At 38.3% G+C, this 26,222-nt stretch overlaps 1 protein-coding gene across 1 annotated transcript in view; it reads right to left on the reverse strand.

The window, feature by feature from the left end:
- Positions 1-26,222, reverse strand: part of AK9 (adenylate kinase 9) — a 137,262-nt gene that overhangs the window by 81,733 nt on the left and 29,307 nt on the right. The window contains exons 9-13 of the mRNA XM_023512441.1: positions 24,381-24,455; positions 20,646-20,744; positions 17,435-17,574; positions 17,174-17,354; positions 8,126-8,270 (exon numbers count right to left, since the gene is read on the reverse strand). Coding sequence (XP_023368209.1) covers positions 8,126-8,270; positions 17,174-17,354; positions 17,435-17,574; positions 20,646-20,744; positions 24,381-24,455 — 640 coding nt within the window. The remainder of the gene's footprint in view (positions 1-8,125; positions 8,271-17,173; positions 17,355-17,434; positions 17,575-20,645; positions 20,745-24,380; positions 24,456-26,222) is intronic.

Below are 26,222 nucleotides of genomic sequence, written 5' to 3' on the forward strand. Positions count from 1 at the left end.
GTGGTGTGTGTATGTGTATTGGGAAGAAGGATACAGAAGTGCCTCACATAAGCTTCTAATAATCCTAAGTTCAATTCCTACTAGGCTTAAAAATAAATAGTTGGCAAGCACAGTAGAAATCAGTAGCAACAAACAAACAAAAACGAGCTTTCCATTGCATATCGAAATAAATTATACATGTACTTAAAAACTGAATAAAAAGGGTTGGACCAACAAAAAAGAACTGCATATAAGAAAATAATAAATACTCTATGTAGAATATAATATGCTTAGATATAATGTCAGAATATAAGAATATAATATCATCTCTGGCAGTGAGGAAGACTGTTTAAGCCTAAATGCAATGAAAGAAATAAACAAAGAAAAAGTAATAATTTGATCACAAAAATATGAAAAATACCTGTATTCCAGAACCAGAAAACTGACTTGGAAGACAAACCACTCACTTTGGAAAAAATATGAAAAATAAGAGACCAATATACAAAGCAATACAATGTTTCAGAAAAATGGTCAGAAGACAAACATGGTCACCTCAGAAAAGAAATAGAAGTGGTGAACAAATATGAAAATAAATTTTAGAAGTAAAAATTAAAATAACAATGAAGAGAAAAATGCTGAGGAAACAATGACTACATTTTATATATTACTGAGAGAAACACAGTTTAGAACAATTTTATGGAAAGCGATTCGACTCTATAGTTTTATATTCATTAATCCAGTGATTCCATTTATGTCAACATGTAGGTAAAACTTTATATAAAAATTAATGGAAGCATTATTTGTAGTAGCGAAAAAAGAAAAATTTGCAACATAAACAACTGGTTAAAACTACTACCTATAAATAGGGAAATTATGCAGTAATTCAAAATTAGGGTTAAACTATTTCTTTTTCTTTTTTTTGTTTTTTTGAGACAGAGTCTCAGTATGTCGCTTTTGGTAGAGTGCTGTGGCGTCACAGCTCACAGCAACCTCCAACTCTTGGGCTTAAGCGATTCTCTTGCCTCAGCCACCCAAGTAGCTGGGACTACAGGCGCCCACCATAACACCTTGCTATTTTTTGTTGCAGTTGTCATTGTTGTTTAGCAGGCCTGGGCCAAATTTAAACCCGCCAGCCTCAGTGTATGTGGCCAGCACCCTACCCGCTGAGCTGCAGGTGCAGCCTAAAATACTTCTTAATGAAGTAATATGATTAAATGGTATAAGTAAAAAAGGTTTAAATAGTTTATATTACAGCTATTATGTAATATTATGTTACATATAATTATTATATAATATTACAAAATGCTATATGCTTTCAATTATATTAAAATACAAAGAGAAAAATTTTATAAGGCTAAATAGCACAATGGATAAATGATAAAATTTCACAGCTAAAATTTTGGGTTTAAGTTGCTCTGATTCACTATGTTAAAGAAGATAAAGGGCTTTCAGGAAAGTATTTAGTATTATTTGATAATGATTATATCACATTTCGAAATATTCGTAAAGTTTTCTTTGGGCCCCAATTATATTTGACTCCCTATTTTCTAACTTCTATTAAACCTCTTCATGCTAGTAAATCTATTTCTGTTCTATAGCTGTTTGGTTTAAATCTGCAAGAGAGAAGCTAGCTTTTTTTTTTTTTCCTGAAGTTTCCTTTTTTTTCCCTTTCCATTTGGTGATTTTAAGCTTTAATATACAGATGACCAGAGGGAATTCTGGGAAGATGGCTGACTGGTAGCAACCCTCAGCAGAGGCTCCTGAGCAGAGGAAGAAAAACTGGATGGGATAGGACTCTATGAAGCCAAAGGTGGGGAGCTGAGCCAAGAAAAAAGTTGGGCAAGCTGTAATTTCAAGGAAGAGCATTCAAGAAAACAAATTACAGGTACAAAGCCTATCAACTAGAAGATTGGAGAACCCACCCCCATGCAGGAGGCCTGTCACAGGCTCTCTGCAAAGGAGCAGGGAACAAAAGACCTCTCATTTTACCTCGCTGGAGAGAGCCGCTAAACTCCAGGTCTCTTTCTCCAGGAAGGTCCCACTTACGAACCTAGACACCACCCTGCCAAGCATAAAATTGAACAGATATTTTCCCCTACAAGTCCAAACTCCCAGTCCACCCTTTCCCCCTCGCATGGTGGTCTGAAGTTCTGCCTCCTGCAGAGCACAGCGTGTTCGGTCTTGCCCTGAGAGATCTGGGCAAAGTGTGGACCGCCAGCCATCAGGACAGAATCTGTGACTAACGGGGAAGAAAGAAGGTGTAGGAAGAAAGGGATACTTGGTGGGAGAAGGAGTCCCCTGGTTATGACTATGCCCGGCCAGTGGTGGTGTTGACCCTCGGTTCAGGCTATGTCTGGCGGGACAGGGTGCAGAACCCCCAGCTCTGATGACATCCACAGCAGGAGAGCGGTTGCCCCATGTGGACTGAATTGGGCAGACAGGGCCGGTTCCCAGCCCCTGCTGCACCTAGAGCAGACGCTTGCTAGGCATGGACTGAGACCCTGAGAGCAAGGGTATGGTCCCCTGATTCCAACATGTGAACCCGAGGGCTAGGGCATGGTCCCCTATCTCCAGCAGAGCTGGTGAGCAGAGGCTTACCAAGTGAGGACTGAGATGTGTGGGTGGAATGTAGTACCCTGACGCCAGCTAATCAATAAGAAAAAAAAACAAACCATTTCTATGTGGGCAAAAGACTTGAAGAGAAACTTCTCTGATGCAGACAGGCGCATGGCCTACAAACACATGAAAAAATGCTCATTATCCTTAATCATCAGAGAAATGCAAATCAAAACCACTTGAGATATCATCTAACTCCAGTAAGATTAGCCCACATCACAAAATCCCAAAACTACAGATGTTGGCGTGGCTGCAGAGAGAAGGGAACCCTTCTGCACTGTTGGTGGGACAGCAAGCTAATGCTACCTTTTTGAAAAGAAGTTTGGAGAACACTCAAGGAACTAAAAGTGGACCTACCGTTTGATCCTGCAGTTCCTCTATTAGGTATATACCCAGATGATCAATAATTATTTCACAACAAAGACATTTGCACCAGAATGTTTACTGCAGCCCAATTCATAATAGCCAAGACATGGAAACAGCCCAAGTGCCCACTGACCCATGAACCGATTCACAAAGTGTGGTATATGTACACAATGGAATACTATGCAGCCAGAAGAAAGATGGAGACTTATGTTTACCTGGATGGAGCTGGAACATACTCTTCTTAATAAAGTATCTCAAGAATGGAAAACAAAGTATCCAATGTACTCAACACTACTATGAAATCAATATATAACCACCTACACACTCATATGAATGGGAAAACATAACTACAGTCCAGAAAGTAGAAGAGAAGATGAGAGAGAGCGGAGGGGAGATATGGGAGGAAGAAGGGTATGTGGGGGGACTTCACCTAATTTGCACGATGTAAAGGTACATTTCAAAACTATTAAGGAATGAGTATAATTGTGATGGACGTGTTACTTAGTTCAATATAAGCATTTCACATTGTGTATGGAAGCAGTACCCTGAACCCCATAATGCATCAATGTACAAAGTTACGATTTAAGAAAAAACTAAAAAAAAAAAAGATGATCAAAGATGAAATGAATGAAAATAAGATACATAAGTGTGGACTTAGCAGCTTTATCAACTTCAGCAGCTTGGTCAGAGAGGGTACTTTCTGACTTTGATTTGGTTTCTGCACTGTCTGCTGGAGAGATAGGTCTTTGGGAGTCTTAAGTGGACACTGCAGTGAGCTAATAATATGCTTTATTAGTATAATATATATATACGGGTGATCTGGTCAATAACATCAGCAATGTATTTCTTTACCTTCACTTAAAAACGGCATGGTGTCTCTGTTTTTAATTGTTTCCTCTGGTAACACTGCAGGCTCTTTTTTTTCATATTGTCTTTGAAGTTCTCTTGCCTCCAACGCGGCCAACGCGGCTGAAAAGTAACAATTGGCTATATTAGCAGTGGTTGGGGATAGGGATGCGGGTAGAGTGAACACAAGTCCCTGCTTCAAAGTCAGACAGACTTAGGTTTGAGTTCCGTCACTTAAACAGCTACAGCCCAATGCGAGGAGGGTCTGGGACTGACCCACTGATGGTTTGTTTTCACATAGTCTGTTGTCCAGCATAAACAGATGTACAAGAAACCCTTCAATGGGGTCAGTCCACGACACCCTGCCCCTCCCACCCCAAACTGGGATGTGAGAGCTGTGTGGCTTTGATAAATCTCTTGATTGCTTTGCCTCAATGTGGACTGTGCAAAAAGAGAATCTTTAAACTTAAAGCACTGTTTTGAGGATTACATGAAGTAATGGATATATATTAATGAAGTACTATAACTTAACTTGAAAAATAGTCTAACTTTAGTAAACACTTCACTTGAAAAATGGTTGGTACACCGGAAACCTGCTGCATGTTAGCTGTCATCCTCTGTATTATTATATAATTCTTATGTTAAAAAAAAAACTCAATATTCTCCACTAAAATTAAAATTTTTCTTAAAAATATATTGGGGCAAAATTCAAAAGCAAAAAAAAATCCCTGATAGCAAAATCTGACAAATAGCACATACACACACAAAACTCCTACTATAAACCAATCACACTTGTAAAGGGAGGGGGAAAGGCCTAAATAAACAAACAAATGTAAAAAAATGTTATAAGAAAAACACACCAGGAGCAAGTAAAGTTTACTTCAGAAATAGGAGAATGGTTGGGAATATTGGAAAATATATTAGTATAATTGAGCAAATAAAAGAGTCAAAAGATTAAAAACACGATTAGCTAGAAAGATGCCAAAAAGACACTTGATAATTTTCAACATTTGTTCCAGGTAAAAGTACTTAATAACCTTATGCAGAAACATTGGCAAGAACCCTTTTATAGAGACTCACTGTTACTGCCACTATTTAACGTCATTCCAGAATAGCTATTCTACATAATTAGCCAAAAAAAAAAAAGAAGAAAAGAAAAAGAAAGAAAGAAGCATAAACATTGGAAAAAGAGGAGTTGATATTATAATTTTTTCAAATTATAATAATGGCTTTCTGAAAGACCCACAAATCAACTGAATGTCTGCAAGAACTAGACAGTTTAATGAGGTGAATAGTTACAAATAAATATATTTGAAATACAGCATACAAATCAAACATCTTTCTCATGTTCTGGTAACAAGTACTTAGAAAACATTATAGAAAATGATCCCGGGAGAGGGGAGGGGGGAATGGGTGGAGGGAGGGGGATTGGAGGAATCACTTCTGAGGTTTATCTTACAAGGGTACAAGTGAATCTTTCTAGGAGTAGAATGTGAACGTTTTAAAATAATAACTAAGAAAATAACATGAAGGCTATGTTAACGAGTTTGATGGAAGTGTTTCCGATTGTGTGTGAAAACCCCACACTGTACCTCAGAAGTGCATTAATGTACATAGTTACCATTCAATTAAAAAAAAAAAGAAAGAAAATGATCCCATCCTGTAGGAACAAAGTGACAAAATATCTGAAAATAAACTTAAGAAAAATATAGACAATACATGAAGAAAACGGCAAAATGTGGACAGATAACAAAAACTAGACTAAAAAAATGGAGATTTCATATGTCTGCATGAGAAGATTTAAGGGTAAAGATGAGACTTCTGGCCAAATTATTATTTTATATTGTATTAACACAATCCTCCCACTGGGATTTGTTGCAGAACCTGACAACATTCCACAAGCATCCTAACATCTATTATAGTTCCCAGTACATAGTTAGCACCAATTTTCTTTTGAATAAATCAAAGCATAAACAGGAAAAAGGTTAAAACAAAATGTTTTGAGGGAGGATTTATATTACTGGATTTAAAATGTATCATAAAAACCAGCTCAGTTGCTCACACCTGTAATCCTAGCACTCTGGGAGGCTGAGACAGGAGGATCACTTGAGCTCAGGAATTTGAGACCAGCCTGAGCAAGAATGAGACCCCATTCCTACTAAAGAAAGAAAAACTAGCAAGGCATGGTGGTGCCTGTCTATAGTCCCAGCTACTCAGGAGGCAAGGGCATCACTTGAACCCAAGAGTTTGAGGTTGCTGTGAACTAGGATGACATCAGGGCACTCTACCCAGGGTGACAGAGTGAGACTTTGTCTCACGAACAAACAAACAAATAAAAAACTATCAGAAATATAGAGAAAGATCAAAAAATAGAACGTTCAAAAATGTATACCTCCTCCTACACACCCACTCAAACTCAATATTAAGATAAAATGGCAGTTCCGTAGAATTATGGATAATTTAGTAATTGTTATTTGTAATAGTAGTTCACACCATTTGGGGAAAAAATGAATTTAGATATCTCACACAAAATTTATTATAATAATTATATCACAATTAGAAGGCAGCAGAAGACCTTTTGAAGTGAGTGAAGGTCATTTTGCATTTGCCGTAGGATCATAATTAATTATTATGAAGATGAATCGAAAGAGAGCGAGAGGTGAAGAACAGAAACTAGAGTCTTAATAGCAGGTATCTCTGGGGAGTAGGGATCGCTGAGTTTCCCTTTCCTCTGCTTTTTACAGTTTTCGGTGCTCATTTAAGAGGCATAGCAGAAAAGAGCACAGACATTGATCCGTACCCCAGTCACTTGCTAGTGGTCATCTATGGGCAGTTACATAACTCCTCTGAGTCTTACTTTCTTTATCCATTAGAATTGGAGATGACAATATCCGCCTCATAGGCGTGTCATGAGGATTAAGTAGGATAGTATATGCAGTGCGGTTAGCATTGCTCCAGCATTCAGTAAATTCTCCATACGTATCAGCTATAATTACTTTTGTATGAGAAAAATGTTATTAGGAAAAGGATATTTGGAATAGAGGCCTTGATGGCCACATCAGGCGATGGGACGGTGCACTACCATAGCTTTGGGGACTGCAAACAGTGATGACTAAATCGAGTCTAAAGCTGCCGGAGCTAATCTTCAATTTTTGGGTCCAGATCTTGAACGTAATGAAGAGCCCATGCGGTGGACAGGGAGTGCTACCTTAAGGGTATTGCGTTAACAGCAGAAGTTTAGATTAAGCTAGTTTCATGTTTTCTAATACGACTAGTTACAAGGGTGCCAAATAGACAATTAATAAATTCAAAAGTAGTTATGGAATGAGAATTCTTCATTTTCCTGGAGAAAGATAGAAAAAAAGAACAGGAAAACAACTTTGTGTTGGTTTTGAAACTATGTGACCGACAGTGGAAGAGGCAGAATGGTCAAGGGGGCTTTGGACACAAGGGTTCAAGTCCCAGCTATGCTACCAGCTGGGTGCTTTTCAGGGCGCCATTTAACCTCCTTGAGCCTCAGTTTCCTCATCTGTAAAATTAGGGAATTGTGTTAATTGATCACCAAGGCTTCTTCTAGTTTCCCTGTATTATGATTTTTTTTGGGGGGGGGAGGCAGAGTCTCACTATGTCACCCTCAATAGAGTGATGTGGTATCACAGCTCACAGCAACCTCAAACTCTTGGGCTTAAGTGAGTCTCTTGCCTCAGCCTCCCAAGTAGCTGGGGCTACAGGTGCCCGCCACAATGTCCAGCTATTTTTTTGTTGCAGTTGTGGTTGATTTTAGCTGGTCCAGGCTGGGTTCGAACACCCCAGCCTCAGTGTATGTGGCTGGCACGGTACCCACTGAGCTATGGGAGCCACCCTATGACTTTTTGAGTTTGGAATTATTATTTCCCAAATAGAAAGATTCAATTGCAATCAGGGCAGACCCATAAGCCTAAAACAACAGCAAACTCCACAAGAATCGGGTGGATTCTGGTCATTTGAATGACTGATGTAAATAAAGATATAATAAATCCTGCTTTGTCTGCCTACTAAGTAGATTCATAAAAGTAAAAAAAAAAAAAAAAGAAAAGAAACTTCACAAAAACCCAAATTTGGAAACTCCTTCTGATTCCTTTCCTTAGAGGTCTAGTATTAATTGTTTTTCTCTGCTTGTTGAATTGGTTTAAGCCCATCTATTCTTTCAACCATTTGTCAAGAGACTACAACGTGTGAGTTTCCAAGGACACCAACAGGAACTGAACAAAATCCTTGCCCTCAAGTACCCAGGCTTGTGTACCTGAGCTTAAACATACATTTTAAAAACATGGCTCACCTTGTTTTCTAGCTTGTAGTTCTGTGAGAAGCTTTTCTTTCACAGCTTGAATAGCTGCCTCAGTGGCCTTATCTATAGTATTTTTTATTAATGTTTCACGGGCTTTATCAAAACGGGGTTGAACATGTGTAGCATAGTCAATTACCTGCAAATAATATTTGAGAAAATCAACATAACTACAAGTTTTTTTTAACCATTAAATACACTGCTCATCTATTTATATTTCTACCTATATTCTAAAAATATTAATACTGCCTGAGGTAATTTTGGAGTTCTGTTTAGAAGTCACTTACTTTTGAGTACTCGCTTCAATAGAAATTCAGTCATTTTTTATGTGAGATATACATAATACACACCATGGAATACAGACTATAGCTATATAATACATATTATGTAATTATATATAATATAGATTATGCAATATTCAGGTTGCATATATATTTTTGGCTTAACAGAAATTAAAAATATATAGAGAGAAAGATATATTTGAAATCAACTTTGTAGGCTGAGCATGGTGTCTCATGCCTGTAATCTTAGCACTCTGAGAGGCTGAGGCCCATGGATTGCTTGAGCTCAGGAGTTTGAGACCAGCTTGAGCAAGAGTGAGACCCTCTCTCTACTGCAAATGGAAAAATGAGCTGGACATCATGTTGGGCACCTGAAAAATGAACTGGGCATCATTTTGGGCACTCAGCCCAGGAGTTTGAGATTGCTGTGAGTTATGATTGGCATGGTACTCTAGCCTGGGGCAACAGAGTGAGACTCTGTCTCAATATAATAAAATGTAATAAACTTGGTAAAATAATTTACATACAATGAAAGGCACACATTTTAGATACACAATATGATGAGTTTTTATGAACATACATGTAATGATAACTATAACAAAGATTAAGAACTTTTATATCACCCCTAAAATTCTCTTATGCTCCTTTGTGGTCAATTCCTTCCCCTCCCCTCCCCTCCCCTAGTTTTTATTTTGGTTCCTGGCAACCATGTTCGGCTTTCTGTCACTATAGATTAGTTTTGCTGTTTCTAGAATTTCATATAAATGAAACACAGCAGATGGGCAGTGCCTGTGGCTCAAAGGAGTAGGGCGCCAGCCCCATATACTGAAGGTGGTGGGTTCAAGCCCGGCCCCGGCCAAAAACTGCAAAAAAGAAAAGAAACACGGTATATAATCTTTCTTTATCATTTTAATTTTTTTGAGACAGAGTCTCATTTTGACATCCAGGCTAGAGTGCCCTGGCATCAGCCTAGCTCACAGCAACCTCAAACTTCTCAGTTTAAGCAATCCGACTGCCTCAGCCTCTGGAGTTGTGGGGACTACAGGTGCCTGCCACCAGGTGCAGCTAACTTTTCCTGTTTTTAGTAGTGATGGGGTCTCTAATTCTTGTTCAGGCTGGTTTCAAACTCCTATGCTCAAAGGGTCCTCCTGCCCTCCTGGAGTGCTAGGATTACAGGCGTGAGCTACAGTGCCCAGTCCCCAGTATATAATGTTTTTCAGGCTTTTCCTGTTTAGCACAATGTTTTTGAGATTTCTCAGTATTATTGCAGGTATCGTTTTTATTCCTGAGTGTTATTTTATTGTATGACTATACCACAGTTTTTTATCCATTCATCTATAGATAGACATTTGGGTTGTGTCCAGGTCTGGCAATTATAAATAAAGCAGTGACAAACATTTGTACAGAAGTCTTTTTGCGGACATGTGTTTCCATTTCTCTTGGGTAAATACCTAGGAATGGAATTACTGGGCCACGTGGTACGTGTAAATTTGTCTTTATAATAAGCCATCAGACTGTTTCTGAAAGAGTTGAACTATTGTATATCCTTACCAGCAATGTATTCAACTTTGCAGTGTTGCAGCTTCTCTACCAGTAACTGGCTTTGTGAATCTTAAATTTTTAGCTATTCGAGAGGATGTGAAAAAGTATCTCATTGTAGCTTAAATTTACATTTCCTTCATCACTAATAATTTTGAACTTTTTTATGTGCTTATTCACTTGCTCTTTTTAAAGTGTATGCTCAACTTTTGCCTATATTAAAAGTTGTATTAGAAGACTTTATGTGCTCTGGATATAAGTCGTGAATGTTGGGCCTTTCGAAGTACATTGACATACGCCTTTTAAGTTCAATTAATATTTCCAGATCCCTAGATTCCACTCTGCTTTCCCTTAATAGGCTTATTTTGTTTTATTCCTTGCCATTAAATCTACATTACACCATCAGTTCTTAGTGGGTGCATAGAATTGTGTTAGGTGAAAACATTACAACTTACTTAACTAAAATGCCAATGATATATGTTTAGGTATACATATTTTTGCTGTTATAAACTAAACTGTGATGAACACAATTATATACATATCTTTGTCTGAGCTTCTTTGGGAAAATCCATAAAGGAGAACTGACATTTTGAAAAATGTGCGTGGATTTTAGGCGTGCAGATGTATTTCCAGTTGCTTTGCTTAATGTTTGTATTCTTACCAGCAATCTGTAAGAATGTATTTTCCCCATTCTGTTGGGCGTTACCCATTGATCTTACTAACAGCCTCAATACTGGATGTTGTGGGTGTTAGTAACAGTTTTATAAATCTAACAATGAGATCACCACGGCACATCTTTGGGTTTTTTGGCATCTCTCTATTGGGGAAGCAATATCCTCTTTCTAACGCTTAATGACTCCCTGTGCCTGTAATCTTGCAAATTGTCTATTTGCTATTTTTTCTCTGTTGGGGCTTCATCTGAGAATTGATTTGTTTCCTTGTATTTTAAAAGGATCATTTTTTTATCTGACACATATTGTGACAGGCTTAAAATATGTCCACAAATCCTTTGGTACGCTTCCCTTCAGAGGATGGAAGCTAATTCTCCTCTGCTTTAGTGTAGGTAGAACTTAGTGACTTACTTTAAATAGAATGCAGCGCAAATGACAATGGGTGATTTCTCAGACTATATCATGAAGAACATGGAACCTTTCTCCTTGGTTCACTCTCTCTGAGGGAAGCCAATTGCCATGTCGTGAGGACATATAAGTAGCCCCAGGGAGAGATCTATGTGGCAAGAACTGAGGCCTTAGTCATGTGACTGAGCCATCTTCCAGCTCAGCCACGCCTTCAGATGTGTGCAATCCCTGCCAACTTTGTGACTTTAACCTCACAGGAGAAACTAGCACAGAACCACAGAGCCAAGCCACTCCTGAATGCCTGACCCAGGAAAACATGCAAGGCAATAAATGCTTATTGTTGTTCCAAGCTGCCAGGTTCTTTGTTGTTGTTGTTGTTGTTGCAGTTTGGTCAGGGCCGGGCTTGAACCCTCCACCTTTGGTATATAGGGCCGGCGCCCTATCTTCTGAGCCATAGGCACCGCCCACCTGCTAGGTTCTAGAGTAATTTTTTACGCAGCAATACATAACTGATAGACACATGGCAAATGTATCCTCAATATTTTCTTCTACATGCTGTCGTATGCTCAATTGTTCATAGCTGAATTATATAGAACATTTTCATTTTTTATTCTTGGAGAATCTGGGGGTGGATCTGCTTAGTTTTCTATGTATCTGTTGATAATGAATTCCCAGACTTCATCCCAAATACAGATTTCTCCTTGATACATTTGAACACATCAGGTAATCTTCTTCCTGGAGATATCTCTTCTGGAGCCTTCCGGACTCCTGCCCTAATCTGGATTGGCTATTTTTTAAGCTTTCTAGGTTTACCATCATGGACCTTCCACTCCCCACCGTCTTGGGATGCTTTCCCTTCTTCCCTGTTATGGATACTCTTTTTCTCTGGATTCCATGTCTCCTTCTGGGTTTTAGCTCCCATTTTGATGGTGCACATCCTCTAGTAACTTCCTGGAAAATAATACATGGCAGGTAATTTTTTGTGTGACTGCACTTATCCTCATTCTATTGTCTTGATTTGCCTGAATATAAAATTCCAGTCTATAAATCACTCCCTGCAGAATTGTTCTGGCTTCTAAAGTTGCAGTAGAGAATTTCCATGCTATTCAAATTCACAGTCATTTGCATGTGACCTAGTTTTTCTCTCCAGTCTTCTAGGCTCATTTCCCCAGAAGCTTCTGGACTTTTGCCCCCTTTGTCCTATAATTTCAAAGTGATGGGCCTTAGTGTGGGTCTTTTTCCATCCATTGCACTGGGCATTTGCTGGGTCATTTCTATCTGGGAACATGTCCTTCAGTTTGGGAAAAATTCTGCAGTTATTTCTTTAGTAATACTCTCTTGTTTGCTATCTCATCCTAGAATTCCTATTATGATGTTGAATATCCTGGACTGGACTTATAGTTTCTTTTCTAGTCTTTCCCCCATTTCTTTGCCATTTTGTACTAATTTATAGGAGGTGACTTTAATTTTTTATCTTGTAACCTTCTATTGCATTTTTCACTCATGCTATTATATTTTGATTTCAACAGTCTCTTTTTGTTTTCTAAATGTTCCTTTTTCTTTGTGTATAGTATCATGTTCTAGTTTCTAGATTCAATAATTACTCTTATCTCCCAGAGGATATTGATAATGAAAAGCTTTTTTTTTAATTTTTAGTTTTTAACATAGGTATGGTTTCTTTACTCTTTGGTGATCTGGCTTGGCAATTGCATTGTGAAACCTTCAGTTGTCAGAAGGCCGAAAGTGTGATATTGATCTGAAAATGTCTACCTTATGTCATTTCTCGAGGACATTTTCACTTGATATTTATTTCCAGGATGACTTCTTTCTTATCGTTTCATTGTCTTTTGTTTGCCATTGCTTCCAATGAAGTCAATCATCACTGGCATCATTGTTTTCTTGTAGTTTTCCATGGTATCATTTTCTGTGGCCACTTTAGGATTTTTCAGTGTTGAATATGTACCTAGATACAGTTCTCCTTGTGTTCATCCTGCTTAAGGCTTCTTAGATCTATATAATTGGTCTATAATTTTTGGGGGGGAGGTGGGGGGAGTTGTTGGTTTAAGAAATTCTGGCTATTATATCTTCAAGTATTTTTCCACTATCTTCTCCTGGGACTTCCACTTCTCCTTCTGGGACTCCATTAGCACACAATAGACCATTTAATCTGTCACACAGGTCCCTGAAGCTCTGTTTATTTTCTTTAATTTTTTTTTTCACTCTCTCTCTATTCTTTAGGCTATACATTTTTTGTTGATCTGTCTTCAAGTTCTCCCATAAACTCAAATCTGCTGTCAAGCTAATTCAGCACAATTTTCAGTTCAATTTTTCTATTTCTAGTGTAGGAGTTTGATTTGGTTCTTTTTTAAAAGTTTTCCTTATCTCATGAGATTACCTCTTTGTTCTCTTAGAAAGATTTTGTCTGCTAAATCCAACATCTGGTCCATTTCAGGGTCAGTTTCTATTGCCTCCTTTTTCTTGAAATGAGTGACATGTTCCTGTTTCTCTAGCTATTTGTTGCCTCTTTTTCTAATGTTGCTTGTCTTTTTCCTTTTGATTGGTACTGCTCTAGGTATATAGTGCTAGAAACACTGTTCTAGTTCTATTTGTTTCAAAGATATTGTATATCCTTTTTAAAAACTGAGGCCTTGTACCCTTGTAATATGCTCCAAGTCAAATCTGTCAAGTGTAGAACATAAATGTCTTAACACAATAATCAAGTAAATGAGGCAAAAGCTATGTTGATTGGTTTGATGTAAGCATGTCAGATTGTATAAAAAAATCAACGCATTGTACCCCACATATGCATAAATGTATTCATGATCTATGTGTATATGACTAAATAAGATAGATAAATAAATAAATATAGGAAGTAAAAAAAATTGAGGCCTTATATCAGATAAATGTTTTATATTTTGATGAAATCTTATTATTAACCTTAAAAATGTTTCTAGGTATATTACCTGTCCAATTGCTGCATAAGAAAATACTGCCAAACTTAGTGAAATTAAAGCAACATTCATTATTTCAGCATCTGAAGACCACAAATAACTTCTCCTGATTTTCACAGTAGTCTTACTTGCAGCAATATGGCCCTTCATGCGGCCAGCAACATTTCTAACTCACATGAGGAAATTTCCCGATACCTGCATATGAGTTTGATATTTTAGCAAATGTATTTGAAATTCATCATGATTTTTGTTTCTGCATACTCTAATTAAAAATGTAGAATTTCATTTGGAGATATGAATATAAACAGTGTTTGAAAAATGTTTAATGGGACATGTGTAAAGTCTATTAAGTTTGAGTATTAAAAACCACTGATGCTTTACACTATTATGGTGGTTCTCGATCTTCCTAACGCTATGACCCTTTAATACAATTCCTCATGTTGTGGTGACCTTCAACCATAAAATTATTTTTGTTGCTACTTCATAACTGTAATTTTGCTACTATTATGAATCATAATGTAAATATCTGATATGCAAGATGTATTTAGGCAACCCCTGTGAAACAGGTTGCGACCCACAGGTTGAGAACCACTGCTTTACAGAATAATATCTGTGGATATATTTTAAGGGTATGCTTGAGGTATAAGACTCTTGCACGATCTGAGAAGGGTAAAAGTATCATTGATTTTCAATGTAACAAGTCATACATGACTTCTCCAGTGACTCATTCAAGAAAATTATATATAACATTCCAGATTATAGAGGGAAGTTAAAACTGACAGTACCTATAATAGCATCAACATCCATCAAATATCTAGAAGTCTATGCAAACCTTTACACAGAAAACTCTAAGTTATTACTAATATAAATTAAACAAGAGTAAATAAATGGTAGAATATATCATGTTCATGGACTAGGAGAGTCAATATTGTATAGATGCCCCTTCTGCCCCAATATATAGATCTGATGTGATCCCAGTTAAACACAATGATTTTTCTATATAAATTGCAAAGGACTAAGAATAGCTGATGCACTCCTGAGAGAGGACAGCAGAATGGAAAACTGTTCTACTTGCCATCAAGACTTATTATAAACCTACAATAATTAACTCAATGTATATTGGCAAAATAGAATGGTGGAATAGATCTCTGAGCCCCACATGGACCTACACATATATAAAGACATGACTTAAGACAAAGGGGGTAAAACAGTGGATGAAGGACAGCTTTTTCTTAAATGATCCTGGAACAACTAGATACCTATATAGAAAAAAGTAAAACTTACCCCATACTTCACATCATAAAAAAGACATGTCTGGATAGGTTATATAACTAAATGTGAAAGTCAAAACAATATAGCTTTTAAAAGTTAATATAGGACAATATCTTCATGATGTTTGGGTGAAAAAATGTGACATAAGAAAAAGCACTAGTGATAACAGACAAGGAGATAAATCATTTTCCATGAAAAGTCAAGAACTTCTGTGTATTAAAATATGCCATTTAAAAAATGAAATGACCAATCACAGAGCGATAGACAACCCTCGTGATGTTTATAATCAAAAAGAACGTGTATGTACACAATATAAGGAACACTTACCTATAATATGTAAAAATCCCATAATAAAAAATGGTTAAGAATCTTAAACAAACACTTCAAAAAGTGGCCAGCAAACATGAAAAAATTTGACTTGTTAGTCATCAAGTTTTTAATAAATTAATAAACCACACTGAGATACTACTATGCACCCTCTAAAATGACGTTAGGAAGACTGACCATGATAAGTGTTGGCAGGAATATGGCATGACAGTACTCTCAGACACTGCCGATAGTTTTATAATTAGTAGAACTAGTTTGGAAAACAGTTTGGCATTATCTACACAAGTTGAATATCTGCATACACTATGTCCCAGAAATTGTCTTCCTAGATCTATCTCAAAAATGTATAAATATGGGCACGTGTGCATCAGCATGTAAGAATGTTCCTCATACGTTACCTGGAATCAATTCAAGTTTTATTAGCACTCAAATGTGGATGAATAAATCATGGTATAATTTAATCATCAGAATACAATTAAAAATACAAAATGAACAAACTATAGCTATATGCAATAACATAGATAAATAGTACAATCAGGGCAGTGCCTGTGTCAAGGAGGAGGGTGTTGGCCCCATATACTGGGGGTGGCGGGTTCAAGCCCAGCCCCAGCCAAAACTACAAAAAAAAAAAAAAAAGGTACGAAGAGCAAATTATTTAAGTCATAAAGTGCAAAAAAATATACAAAACTAACATATGGTATTTAAATGTATGCTTTCATGACAAAACCATAAAAGAAAAATACAGAAGTGAATACCATCAAATTCAGGGCAGTGGTTACCTTTGTGGGGGAAGTGTATTGAGAAGCATGGAGGGGTTTCTGGGGGTGCTGTCAGCATTCACCATTTGACCTTGGTGGTGGTTCTAGGGGGTTCATTTTATGATTAACTCAGTGGGCTTCCCTTTTCTGTATGTTTGTTGTAATTTAGAATTACAAAGTTAAAAGAAAATGGAAAATGTTACCCCTTGTGCTTAAAACAATCAAATAACACATTACACAACTTCAGCCCCTTCCCGTGGCTTGCTGCGTCTTTCAGCCACCATCTTGTGCCATCCTTTCACAGGTGATACTCCGGTCACACTGACCTTCTCAATCCCTCATCTTTGGCTCTGCCATTAAATGATTACTTATATCCAAAATCTGCCTTCTTACCACCTTTACTTTTACTACTATTATTTTGGTCTGAGCTAAAAATAGTTCCTCTTCATTTATGGAGAGTGAAGAACAAGGTCACTGGGAGAGATTTGGGGAGGTCAAGGAATTGACAGACCAGGGCACTGGGAGGCTCATCGTTGTAGAAACTAAAATTACCAGGAATTTGGGCAGGGCGGTGAGAGTGAGCCAGGAGGAGCGAGACTCAGGAAATAGATGAGTGGAACCAAGAGAGGTAATGGGTGGCCTGGTCTAGGGGACATGCCATTTAAATCTGGGGGTTCAGGTTTCTGACATGGCAATCAACAGCAAGGTGATGCCTTCCCCGCCCCCAGTCCAGTTACACAGTCAACAGTGCAATACGCTGAGTGCAAATAAAATCCTACAAATCGTAATCAAGGATAGATATTTAAAAAAGAAAACTAATTAAACAGGCAATTACCTTTCCTTTGTAATGTTCTGCGAGCAAATTGCTCAGTGTTGTTTTCCCTGAATTGTGAGGTCCACATACGAATATTTTACATGGTGGTACTGGCATAGGTGGAAGAAGATAAGGACGTGGGTTCAGTAAAAACGTTTTTAATGTTTCTTCGGATGAAAGACAGTACATTTTACCTAGAAAACTTAAAATATGCCATGACAATAAACAACCGAAAAGACATATGGGCAAGTTTTAAAATTCGGTTCTGAAAATCTTACTTACCTGACAGCAAAATCTGGTGATCCTGCATAAATGTGACCTTTTTTTAAATTCACAGGACACGTACGTCCCCATCGGCTTCTCTGCCATCTGTATCGAGGTGCAATAAGTTTATAAGATGCGACAGTGCGGAGCAGCTCATCCTGTGGATGGCGAGTTATTAAGAATTTTATACAGTCAAAAAGTGGCCATAAGTTTTGCTGAAATTTAGCAGCATTCAATATTTCATTTTTTTTATTTGATAGTGCTGGACTAGTTAAGAAATGATTTAGAAAGCAAGTTTTGGCTTCTGAATTGCAGGATTTTGCACTTGCCCTAGATTTAATATTCTAGTTTCCATTTCTCTTTTTAAAAAAACTCGTTTAAGGTTTACTGAGCAGTTTCTATCACCTGGTAGAATGAACATGAGGGAGACAGAGCATTTTCTATCATCTTCCCTGGAAAACAGATTCTGAAAAATTCTTATGGGAAAATTTTGAAAATGTGCCAGATTCTTAGTTAATTATCTAAGCCTTTAAATAGTTATAAGCTACTATATATCTGCATATATAGTATATATATACTATATATGCACATGTATTTTTACATAATTTACACACACACTTATACGTGCCCCATTTTGTTTATCCACTCACTAATAGACTTTGGGCTATTTCCACCTTGTGGCTATTGTGAATAAAACTGTTATGAATATTGGTGTAAAAGTGTCTGTTTGAATTTTTGCTTTCAATTCTTTGGGGGAAATCCCTAGAAGTATAGTTGCTAGATGATATGGTAATTCTATGTTTAATTTTTTGAGGACCCACCAAGCTATATTAAACAATGCTGCATCATTTTACATGCCTAGCAGCAATAGAAAGTGTCCAATTCTCCCCATCCTTATCAACACTTGTTATTTCCAGGTTTCGGGGATAATAGCCACACCAGTGAGTATAAGGACGGTATATCTCTTTGTAGTTTTGATCTTCATTTCCCTAAAGACCAGAGATGCAGAGCATCGTTTCATGCACTTATTGGCCATTTATATTTTTTCTTTAGAGAAATGTCTATTCAAGTCCTTTGCCCGTTTTTGAACTGGGCTGTTTTACTGTTGTAAAGTATTAAGGTTGTTCTTTATATATTCTGGATATTAGTCCCTAATCAGATATGACTTGAAAAATTCTTCTCCATTGTGTGGGTTGTCTTTTCATTCTGTTGACAGTATCCTTTGATGCATAGGTTTTAAATTTTGATGAAGTCCAGTTTCTCTATTTTTTTCTTTTGTTGCCTGTGCCTTTGATGTCATATCCTGTTCTGTTTTGTTTTACCTAATGCCAGATGGAGCCCTATCTTGGAATTATGTTTTAACTGGTCTGGGCACTTGTCTATTTTAAAAGCTTCCTAGATGACCCCACCTTGTAGTTAGGACTAGAAATCACTGATTCAAATATTCCCATTATATTCCTTTTCTCAAGATCACCTGCCTTTAGCTGAAGAGTGTTCATCTTCCAAACACACAAGAACTTGGAAATTAGTCAACTATAATCAACTAAGCTCCTTTAGTGTCCCAGCCATTCAAGTAGGGATTCTCGAACTTAAATGGACATCATTCTAGATCTTGTAAAAATACATTTTCAGGTATCACCTCCAGACATTCTAGTTCGATCAGTTGGGGATATGGAGCTAAAGAATTTGTGTTCATAGTAAGATTCCCAGGTGATTCTTTTGGAGGTGGTCTGGACTGCCAGGAAAAAAAATACTGCTTACAGTATATAAATAATGACTCCAGTGCACATGGTCACAAATTATTCCCCTTCATAAAAAAGGGAGCAGGCACACGTGGTTATACATCTTATGATAATGTATGTAATAATTTCTAAGGACAAACTTTCTAGCTGGGAAGCTGCCTGCAGGTTTAATGGATACTTCTTATTTTTCTGTCAATAATGACCTGGAAGAAGAGGTCTCAGCACACAGTCCATTTTTCCTAGCCTTTGTGCTGACCAGGCCCACCTTTCTTTCTCTTCAGCACCAGTACATATTACAGAGGCCAAGTAAATCAACAAGAAAAGATCAAACAACTCCATAAAAAACTGGACAAGAGCCAGAAATAGAAACTTTTCTCCAAAGGACAGACTAATGGTTGACAAACACAGGAAAAAAAAGGTCAGTGTCCCTAATCATCAGAGAAATGAAAACTCAAACCCACTTTGAGATATCACCTAATCCCAGTGAGAATGGCCCACATCATAAGCTCCCAAAGCAACAGATGCTGGTGTGGGCGCAGAGAGAAACAACATTCATGCACTATTGCTGGGACTGCAAACTAGTACAGCAGCCTCTATGGAAAGAAATATGGAGAATCCCCAATGAACTAAAAGTAGACCATGTAATACCACTACTAGGTATTTACTGAAAAGAAAAAAAATGACATTTTATCTTAAAGACATTTGAACCCAAATGTTTATAGCAGCACAATTCACCACTGCAAAGATTGGAAACAGTCCAAGTGCCCTTCTACACATAAATGGATTAATAATTGTGGGATATGTAGACCATGAACTACTATTCAGCTACAAAGAAAGATGGAGATTTTGTCTCGTAACAACCTGGATGGAATTGGAGACAATTCTCCTAAATGAAGTATTACAAGAATGGAAAAACAAATATCACATGTATTCAGGACTACATTGGAACTTGTAGATTATCCTATGTGCTCACATGAGAGAAACACTCAGTGAAATTCAAGTTGGGGGTAGGGGTAAACGGATTGGGTAAATTCCCACCCCTTGTGGGAAGTGTGTGCGGATATAGTGCACACTTTCTGGGTGAAGGACACACCTATAACTCAGACTTTAACCTGACAAAAGCAAACGATGTAACCTAGTCATATGTACGCCCATATTAATCTGAAATTTAAAAAAATTTTGTTGAATGATTATAGAGTTGAGGGCTTTTATGTCATTGCTTTCTTTGGTGCTACAAAAATAAACTGGATTTCTTTCTTTTTCATTATTCCTATTGATCTGATCTGATTGTTTTTCTGCTTCCAAAGTTTTGTTGTGTTGTGTTTAGTGTCTAAAAGAATATTGTGCTAATATTATAGCTTCTTCCCAGAAGCCAAATCCATTTTTATAAAAGGTATCCTGAAACTCCTTTTAAAACTTAAAGGTATACAATTAAGGTCACACATACATGGAACAGGTAGACTTTCAAACAGTTAAAGACAACTCACAGTTTCCATTATGTCATTCGTTTCTTCCTCTGAGCTCTGAAGTTTGATTAAAACAGCTGCTGTTTTTAGGTTCAGATATTTAAGCCGTTCTATAACTATCTGAATTAAAAAACAAATGTTTAAAAACATCAGCATTTGACTATCTGAAACATCCTGTCCGTGTTGGGCTCATGGTTTAAACTTTCAATCCCTGCAGGACTCTGAGTAGATGCCTTGATTGCTCGTCCCGGCTTCTAGTGGCTGTTGACATCTTTGGTATTTCTTGGCTTGTATAGGCAGCATTTGGATCTCTGCCTCTAAGGTCACATAACCATCTTCTCCCCATGTGTCTCAGTCTCTTCTCCTAATTGGGGCTCACCCTAACGCTGTATGACTTCATCTTAACCTGATTACACTTGCAAAAATCTTATTTCCAATAAAGGTCACATTCAAAGGTATTGCAAGTAGGGCTTCAATATATCTTTTTGAGAGATACATTTCAACATATAATAGTCTGCTCTCTGGCCCCCAAATATTCACATCCTTAGAGGTCTGGGTCTACAGGACCTCTTTGGCAAAGGGAAGACAGCCATGTGAAGATGGAGGCAGAAGTTATGTAGTCATAAGCCCAGAAATACCTAAGGCTACCAGAAGCTGGAAGAGGCACGAATGGATCCTCCCCCGGAGGCTCTGATGGGGGCATGGCCAAGCCAGCACCTTGATTTTGAACTTATAGCCTTCCAGAACTATGGAGCATAAATTCCTGTCATTTAAAGCCACCCAGTTTGAGGCACTTTGTTATGGCAACCCGAGAAACAAATATAGATCCTACGTGGAAGAATCTAAAAAAGAGAGAGAAAGGATAGTATATAGAACTATGAAACCAGATAGCATCCCAACAGTTTGTGGTAGTCTGCACTAGAGTGTGTTATTGGCTCACAGTCAGCCTTCCCTCCCCCTGCGCCTCAGTTCCCTAGTTCACCTGGAATGAAGTACACCTCCCTACCCCATTAACGCTGAGCTTCTCCAAGTCACTTGCTCTGACCAATGGAGTGTGGGTGAGGTGCCAGGGAACCAGTTCCAACTGGTACCTTAATGGGGCTCTTGGAGTTTCTGCCCTTGCCTTGAGGAAAGTGTGTTCCAGCTAGGAGACAGTGGTGATGTTCTGGCTATGTTTTGAAGGAGAAGCCTGCTGTGTATGGTGATGGAGGAGACATGGGATGTAAGGACACAATAAGAGGAGGGCAGCTGGCCAGATGGATGGGACATTTAATGACAGAGGAGAACTGTGGAGGGGTGTGTTTGGGACGGGGGGTTGGGGGATTTTGATTTTAATTTAACACTTTAATTTGAGATGCATATTAGACATCTAACTGGACATATATAGCAGTTGAGTACCAGTGGAGTATACAAGTGTGGAATTCGAGGGAAAGATCTGGGAAAATAACATGAATTTAAGAGTTGCCAGTGTTGGCTCGGCACCTGTGGCTCAAGCAGCTAAGGCGCCAGCCACATACACCTAAAGTGGCGGGTTCGAATCCCCAGCCTGGGCCCGCCAAACAACAATGACGGCTGCGACCAAAAAATGGCCAGGCGTTGTGGCGGGCGCCTGTGGTCCCAGGGGGTGGGGGAAAAGACTCGCTTGAGCCCAGGAGTTGGAGGTTGCTGTGAGCATGATGCCATGGCACTCTACCCAGGGGGATAGCTTGAGGCTCCGTCTCAAAAAAAAAAGAGTTGCCAGTGTTTAGAGAGCATTTAAAGCCATTAGACTGAAGGAAGTCTCCTAAGGAGTGAGGGCAGACAGAGAAGAGTTCACAGGAGTAAGCTCCAGTGTCCTCCAATGCTGGAGGTAGAGATTTAGACCCCAGTAAGGTGCATGGACCTACTGTGGTGTGGGGTTCAAGAAGTCAAGGGAAGAAGGGACCAGGGAGGAGAAAGTAATCAGGGTGTTAAATGTTGCTTCTAGATTGACTTAGATAGAGACTGAAAAATGGCTGCTGGCTTTGGTCATGAGGAGATCACTGGTGGTCTTGGCAGGAGTGCGAATCAAGTGAAGAGCTTCCTCCTGATTTGGCTCCCCCACTAGCATCATTATCACGTTGCCACTAATGAGATGGAGCCAGGAATCTGGGCCTTGTCTTTGACTTTTCTCTCTCCTTTAATTCCTCCATTCATTTGCCCATCGAGTTCTGTCATGTAGACTTTTTACATAGCTCTCAAATTTGTCCTCTTCTGTCTACTCCTGCTGCCACCAACCTAGGTTAGGCTACCATCTCTTACCTGATCGACTACAAAAGCAAGAATTAGTCTTCCTACCACCAGTTTGATTCTCCTCGTGTTTTTACTTGGCACTGCACTCTGGGTGATCTCTCTTAAATAGAAATGGGATCATTTCCATTCTCAGGCTTAAAACCTTTCGCTGGCTTCCTGATCCCTCGTGATGAGGTCTAAACCCTTTGACATAGCTCACAGGTCTTTCTTTCCTGGTGCAACTCTTGCTTATTTCTGGAGTCTTGGCATTATTTCATCCCCACCCTCCAACCCCCCGTATATTCCAGTCCTACGTTCAGTTCTTACAACCCACGATGCTCTCCTGGCCTCTGGGGCCTTTATGCAAAGCCTCAGAGGGACTCTTCCCTCAGCACAGAGCACTACTCCATCTCTCTCCCCTCCACTTCTCTTCAAGGTCTAATGCTTACTAGTCCATTAAGTTTCAATTTTAAGATAATACAGACAGGTGATCCTCTTCCCAAACTAGGTTTTGTCCATCTGCTATAAGCACCTATGTCACTTTGCACTTCCCTGATGACAACACAAACTGTTGATCTCGAAATATTTATTTTCCCCAACATATTGTATCCTACATCAGCAAAAGGACTCAGGGATGCATCTGCTTTCTTTCCATGAGCAAAGGGACCCAGGGATGCATCTGCTTTCTTTCCAACTGTATTCCCAGAGCTTATAATACTAGATTCCTATTAGGTATTTAGGAAACAGTTACTGGTTTTGTATCACCTTATTATTTTTTGTATAATATTTTTGGGTTCCAAATTTCTCCACATCCTTACCAACACTTGTCCTTGTCTGTTTTGGCTTTGCTTATTATTGTTAATTTTTCATTCGGCCATCCTAGTGGATGTGAAGTGGTACGTGATTATGGTGTGGAATGGGTTTCCCTCACGACTATTGATGTTAAGTATCATACCACGGCTTATTCATTGCCATTTGCTGTTCGTTTTCTTTAAGTCACCTTTTGCCAAACTGAGATTTTAAATGCAAATATAGTTTTGGTTTACATAGGAACAGATGAATAAACATAACATCAAAATTTTAATTGTCAAAACACATGTTTCAAAAATAAATGGTGTTCAAATATAAATGAATTTTTCTGTCTATCAAAATAAGGTACAGCGGGTGGCACCTGTAGCTCAGCACGGGCCGCATACACCTAGGCGGGTGGGTTTGAACCTGGCCTGGGCCAGCTACACAATAATGACAACTGCAACCAAGAAACAGCTGGGCATTGAGGCTGGCGCCTGTAGTCCCAGCTACTAGGGAAGCTGAGGCAACAGAATTGCTTAAGCCCAAGAGTTGGAGGTTCTGTGAGCTGTGACACAATGGCACTTTACCAAAGGCAACATAGTGAGACTCTGTCTAAAATAAATACATAACTACATAAATAAAATAAGTACAGTGCTGTCAATAGCGTTTTACTGCTTCCCACTGTGAGGTATTACCAGTGAACATTGCACTCACCATGAAGAGCTCCTCTGGCGACTTATTTCCATCTAGCTCAATGAGATACTGGGGATCGTGTTCAGCCATTACTTGCTGCAGATAGTAGAAAATAAAGCTTGTAACCTGGGTTCACTAGGGAAGCTGAGCATAAGATCAGAATCTTAATATACTACAAAGAAATCTTTAAAATTAAACGGTTTGCCTTACACATGCTATTATATAATGTAATGTTATGTTCAGGGCTCAAGAGATCTTTTGCAAAATCCCAAACGAGTCTTCTCACCATGAATTTGATTCTCTCCATCTTTTCACTGTCCTGAAGTTTTAATGTTCTTCCCAATGCGCAATATTTTGAGGAATCTGTTTATTTGTACTTATGTGTAGCTTTGTGATTTGGTTTCAAACCACAGAAGAATCTGATTACAATTTAAATCACTGACTTTCTTCATATAGATACTAACATCGTTAACAAGTTTTTTATTATTTTACGACATAATTTTTCTTACAGAAAATTTGAAAAAACAGAAAAGTAGAGAGAGAAAAAAATCTCGAATCCAGCCATCCTAAAGTAACTACTGCTACTATCTTCCTCCCATTTCTTATTTCATGAAAAATTGTTTGGCATGTTTGAGATCATAACTCTTTCACTTAACCTTCAGATAATTTCAGGCAGAAAATTTCTTAATTTTCTCTAAGAAAAAATGTGTCATAAAATAATAAAAACTTGTTAACAATATCAGTATCTATAGGAAGAGAGTTGGTGTTTTAAATTTTAATCAGACTCATGTACGGTTAGAAACCAAATCACAAAGCTAGAAATAGGTACAGATTAACCTTCCCTATACTGTTACAAGATGATTGTCAGCACACTTGAATGGTTTTATAAAATTGCTTATTGTGGATACAGTGTAATTTACTTAATGTTCCTTTATTGTTTGACACTTAGATATGTCACAGTATTTTGCTAGTTTCCAAGCATTTCTTTTTTTTAGGATTTAAAAATTATATTCACCTTCAATAATTACAAGAGTAACTTGCGCTAACTGCAGCCAGTGCAGAAACACAGACGAGTAAATCAGAGCAATTACACAACCCCTCCCTGCTCCTCTACCCTGTCCCCCAATCTGGTGTGTCTCTCTTCTCACCATTCTTCTCCTTGATATAAATATAGATGTATGTACACCAATAAAGGTCCAGTAATACTGAGTAAGCTTCCTTTGATATATCCTGATATATTAGATATACAGGTCAGTTCCTAAAACTAGGTTTTAATATTAATATAGGTAGATATTGCCAGGTGGTTCTCCAAGAGGTTGTGGCAATTCAAAACTTTTACCAGCAGGCCAGGAGTGGAGGCTCACGCCTGTAATCCTAGCACGCTGAGAGGCCGAGGTGGGGAGACTGCTTGAGCTCTGGAGTTCAAGACCAGCGTGAGCAAGTGTGAGAGTCCATCTCTACTAAAAATAACAGCCAAGCATCCTGGAAGGCAGCTCCCTATAGTCCCAGCTACTCACAAGGCTGAGGCAAGAGGATCTCTTGACCTAAGAGTTTGAGGTTGCTGTGAGCTATGGTGACAACACAGCATTTGACCCTACACTGGGTATCAGCAATGTAAGGAGGTGACCCCATGCCTGGCCTTAAAGAAGTGGCCTCTGCATTTCCTCCCACCCCATGATATAGTTTTCTAAATTCTGAATCAGATGCTATTTTGCTTCATTCATAAGGGCCAGCCACTTATGGTGTAGTCAGGGCACTTTTATTGAAGGAATAAAGGATGTTATTGAAAGTCGTGTAATTTACTTGTAAGAAGCTATGTTTAAAGCCCAGTGATAGAAGGAGGGGGAGGGAAGAATAAAAGCC

This window comes from Otolemur garnettii, unplaced genomic scaffold (genome assembly GCF_000181295.1).
Source record: "Otolemur garnettii isolate 467f Iridium unplaced genomic scaffold, OtoGar3 scaffold00002, whole genome shotgun sequence".
NCBI classification, from domain to species: domain Eukaryota; kingdom Metazoa; phylum Chordata; class Mammalia; order Primates; family Galagidae; genus Otolemur; species Otolemur garnettii.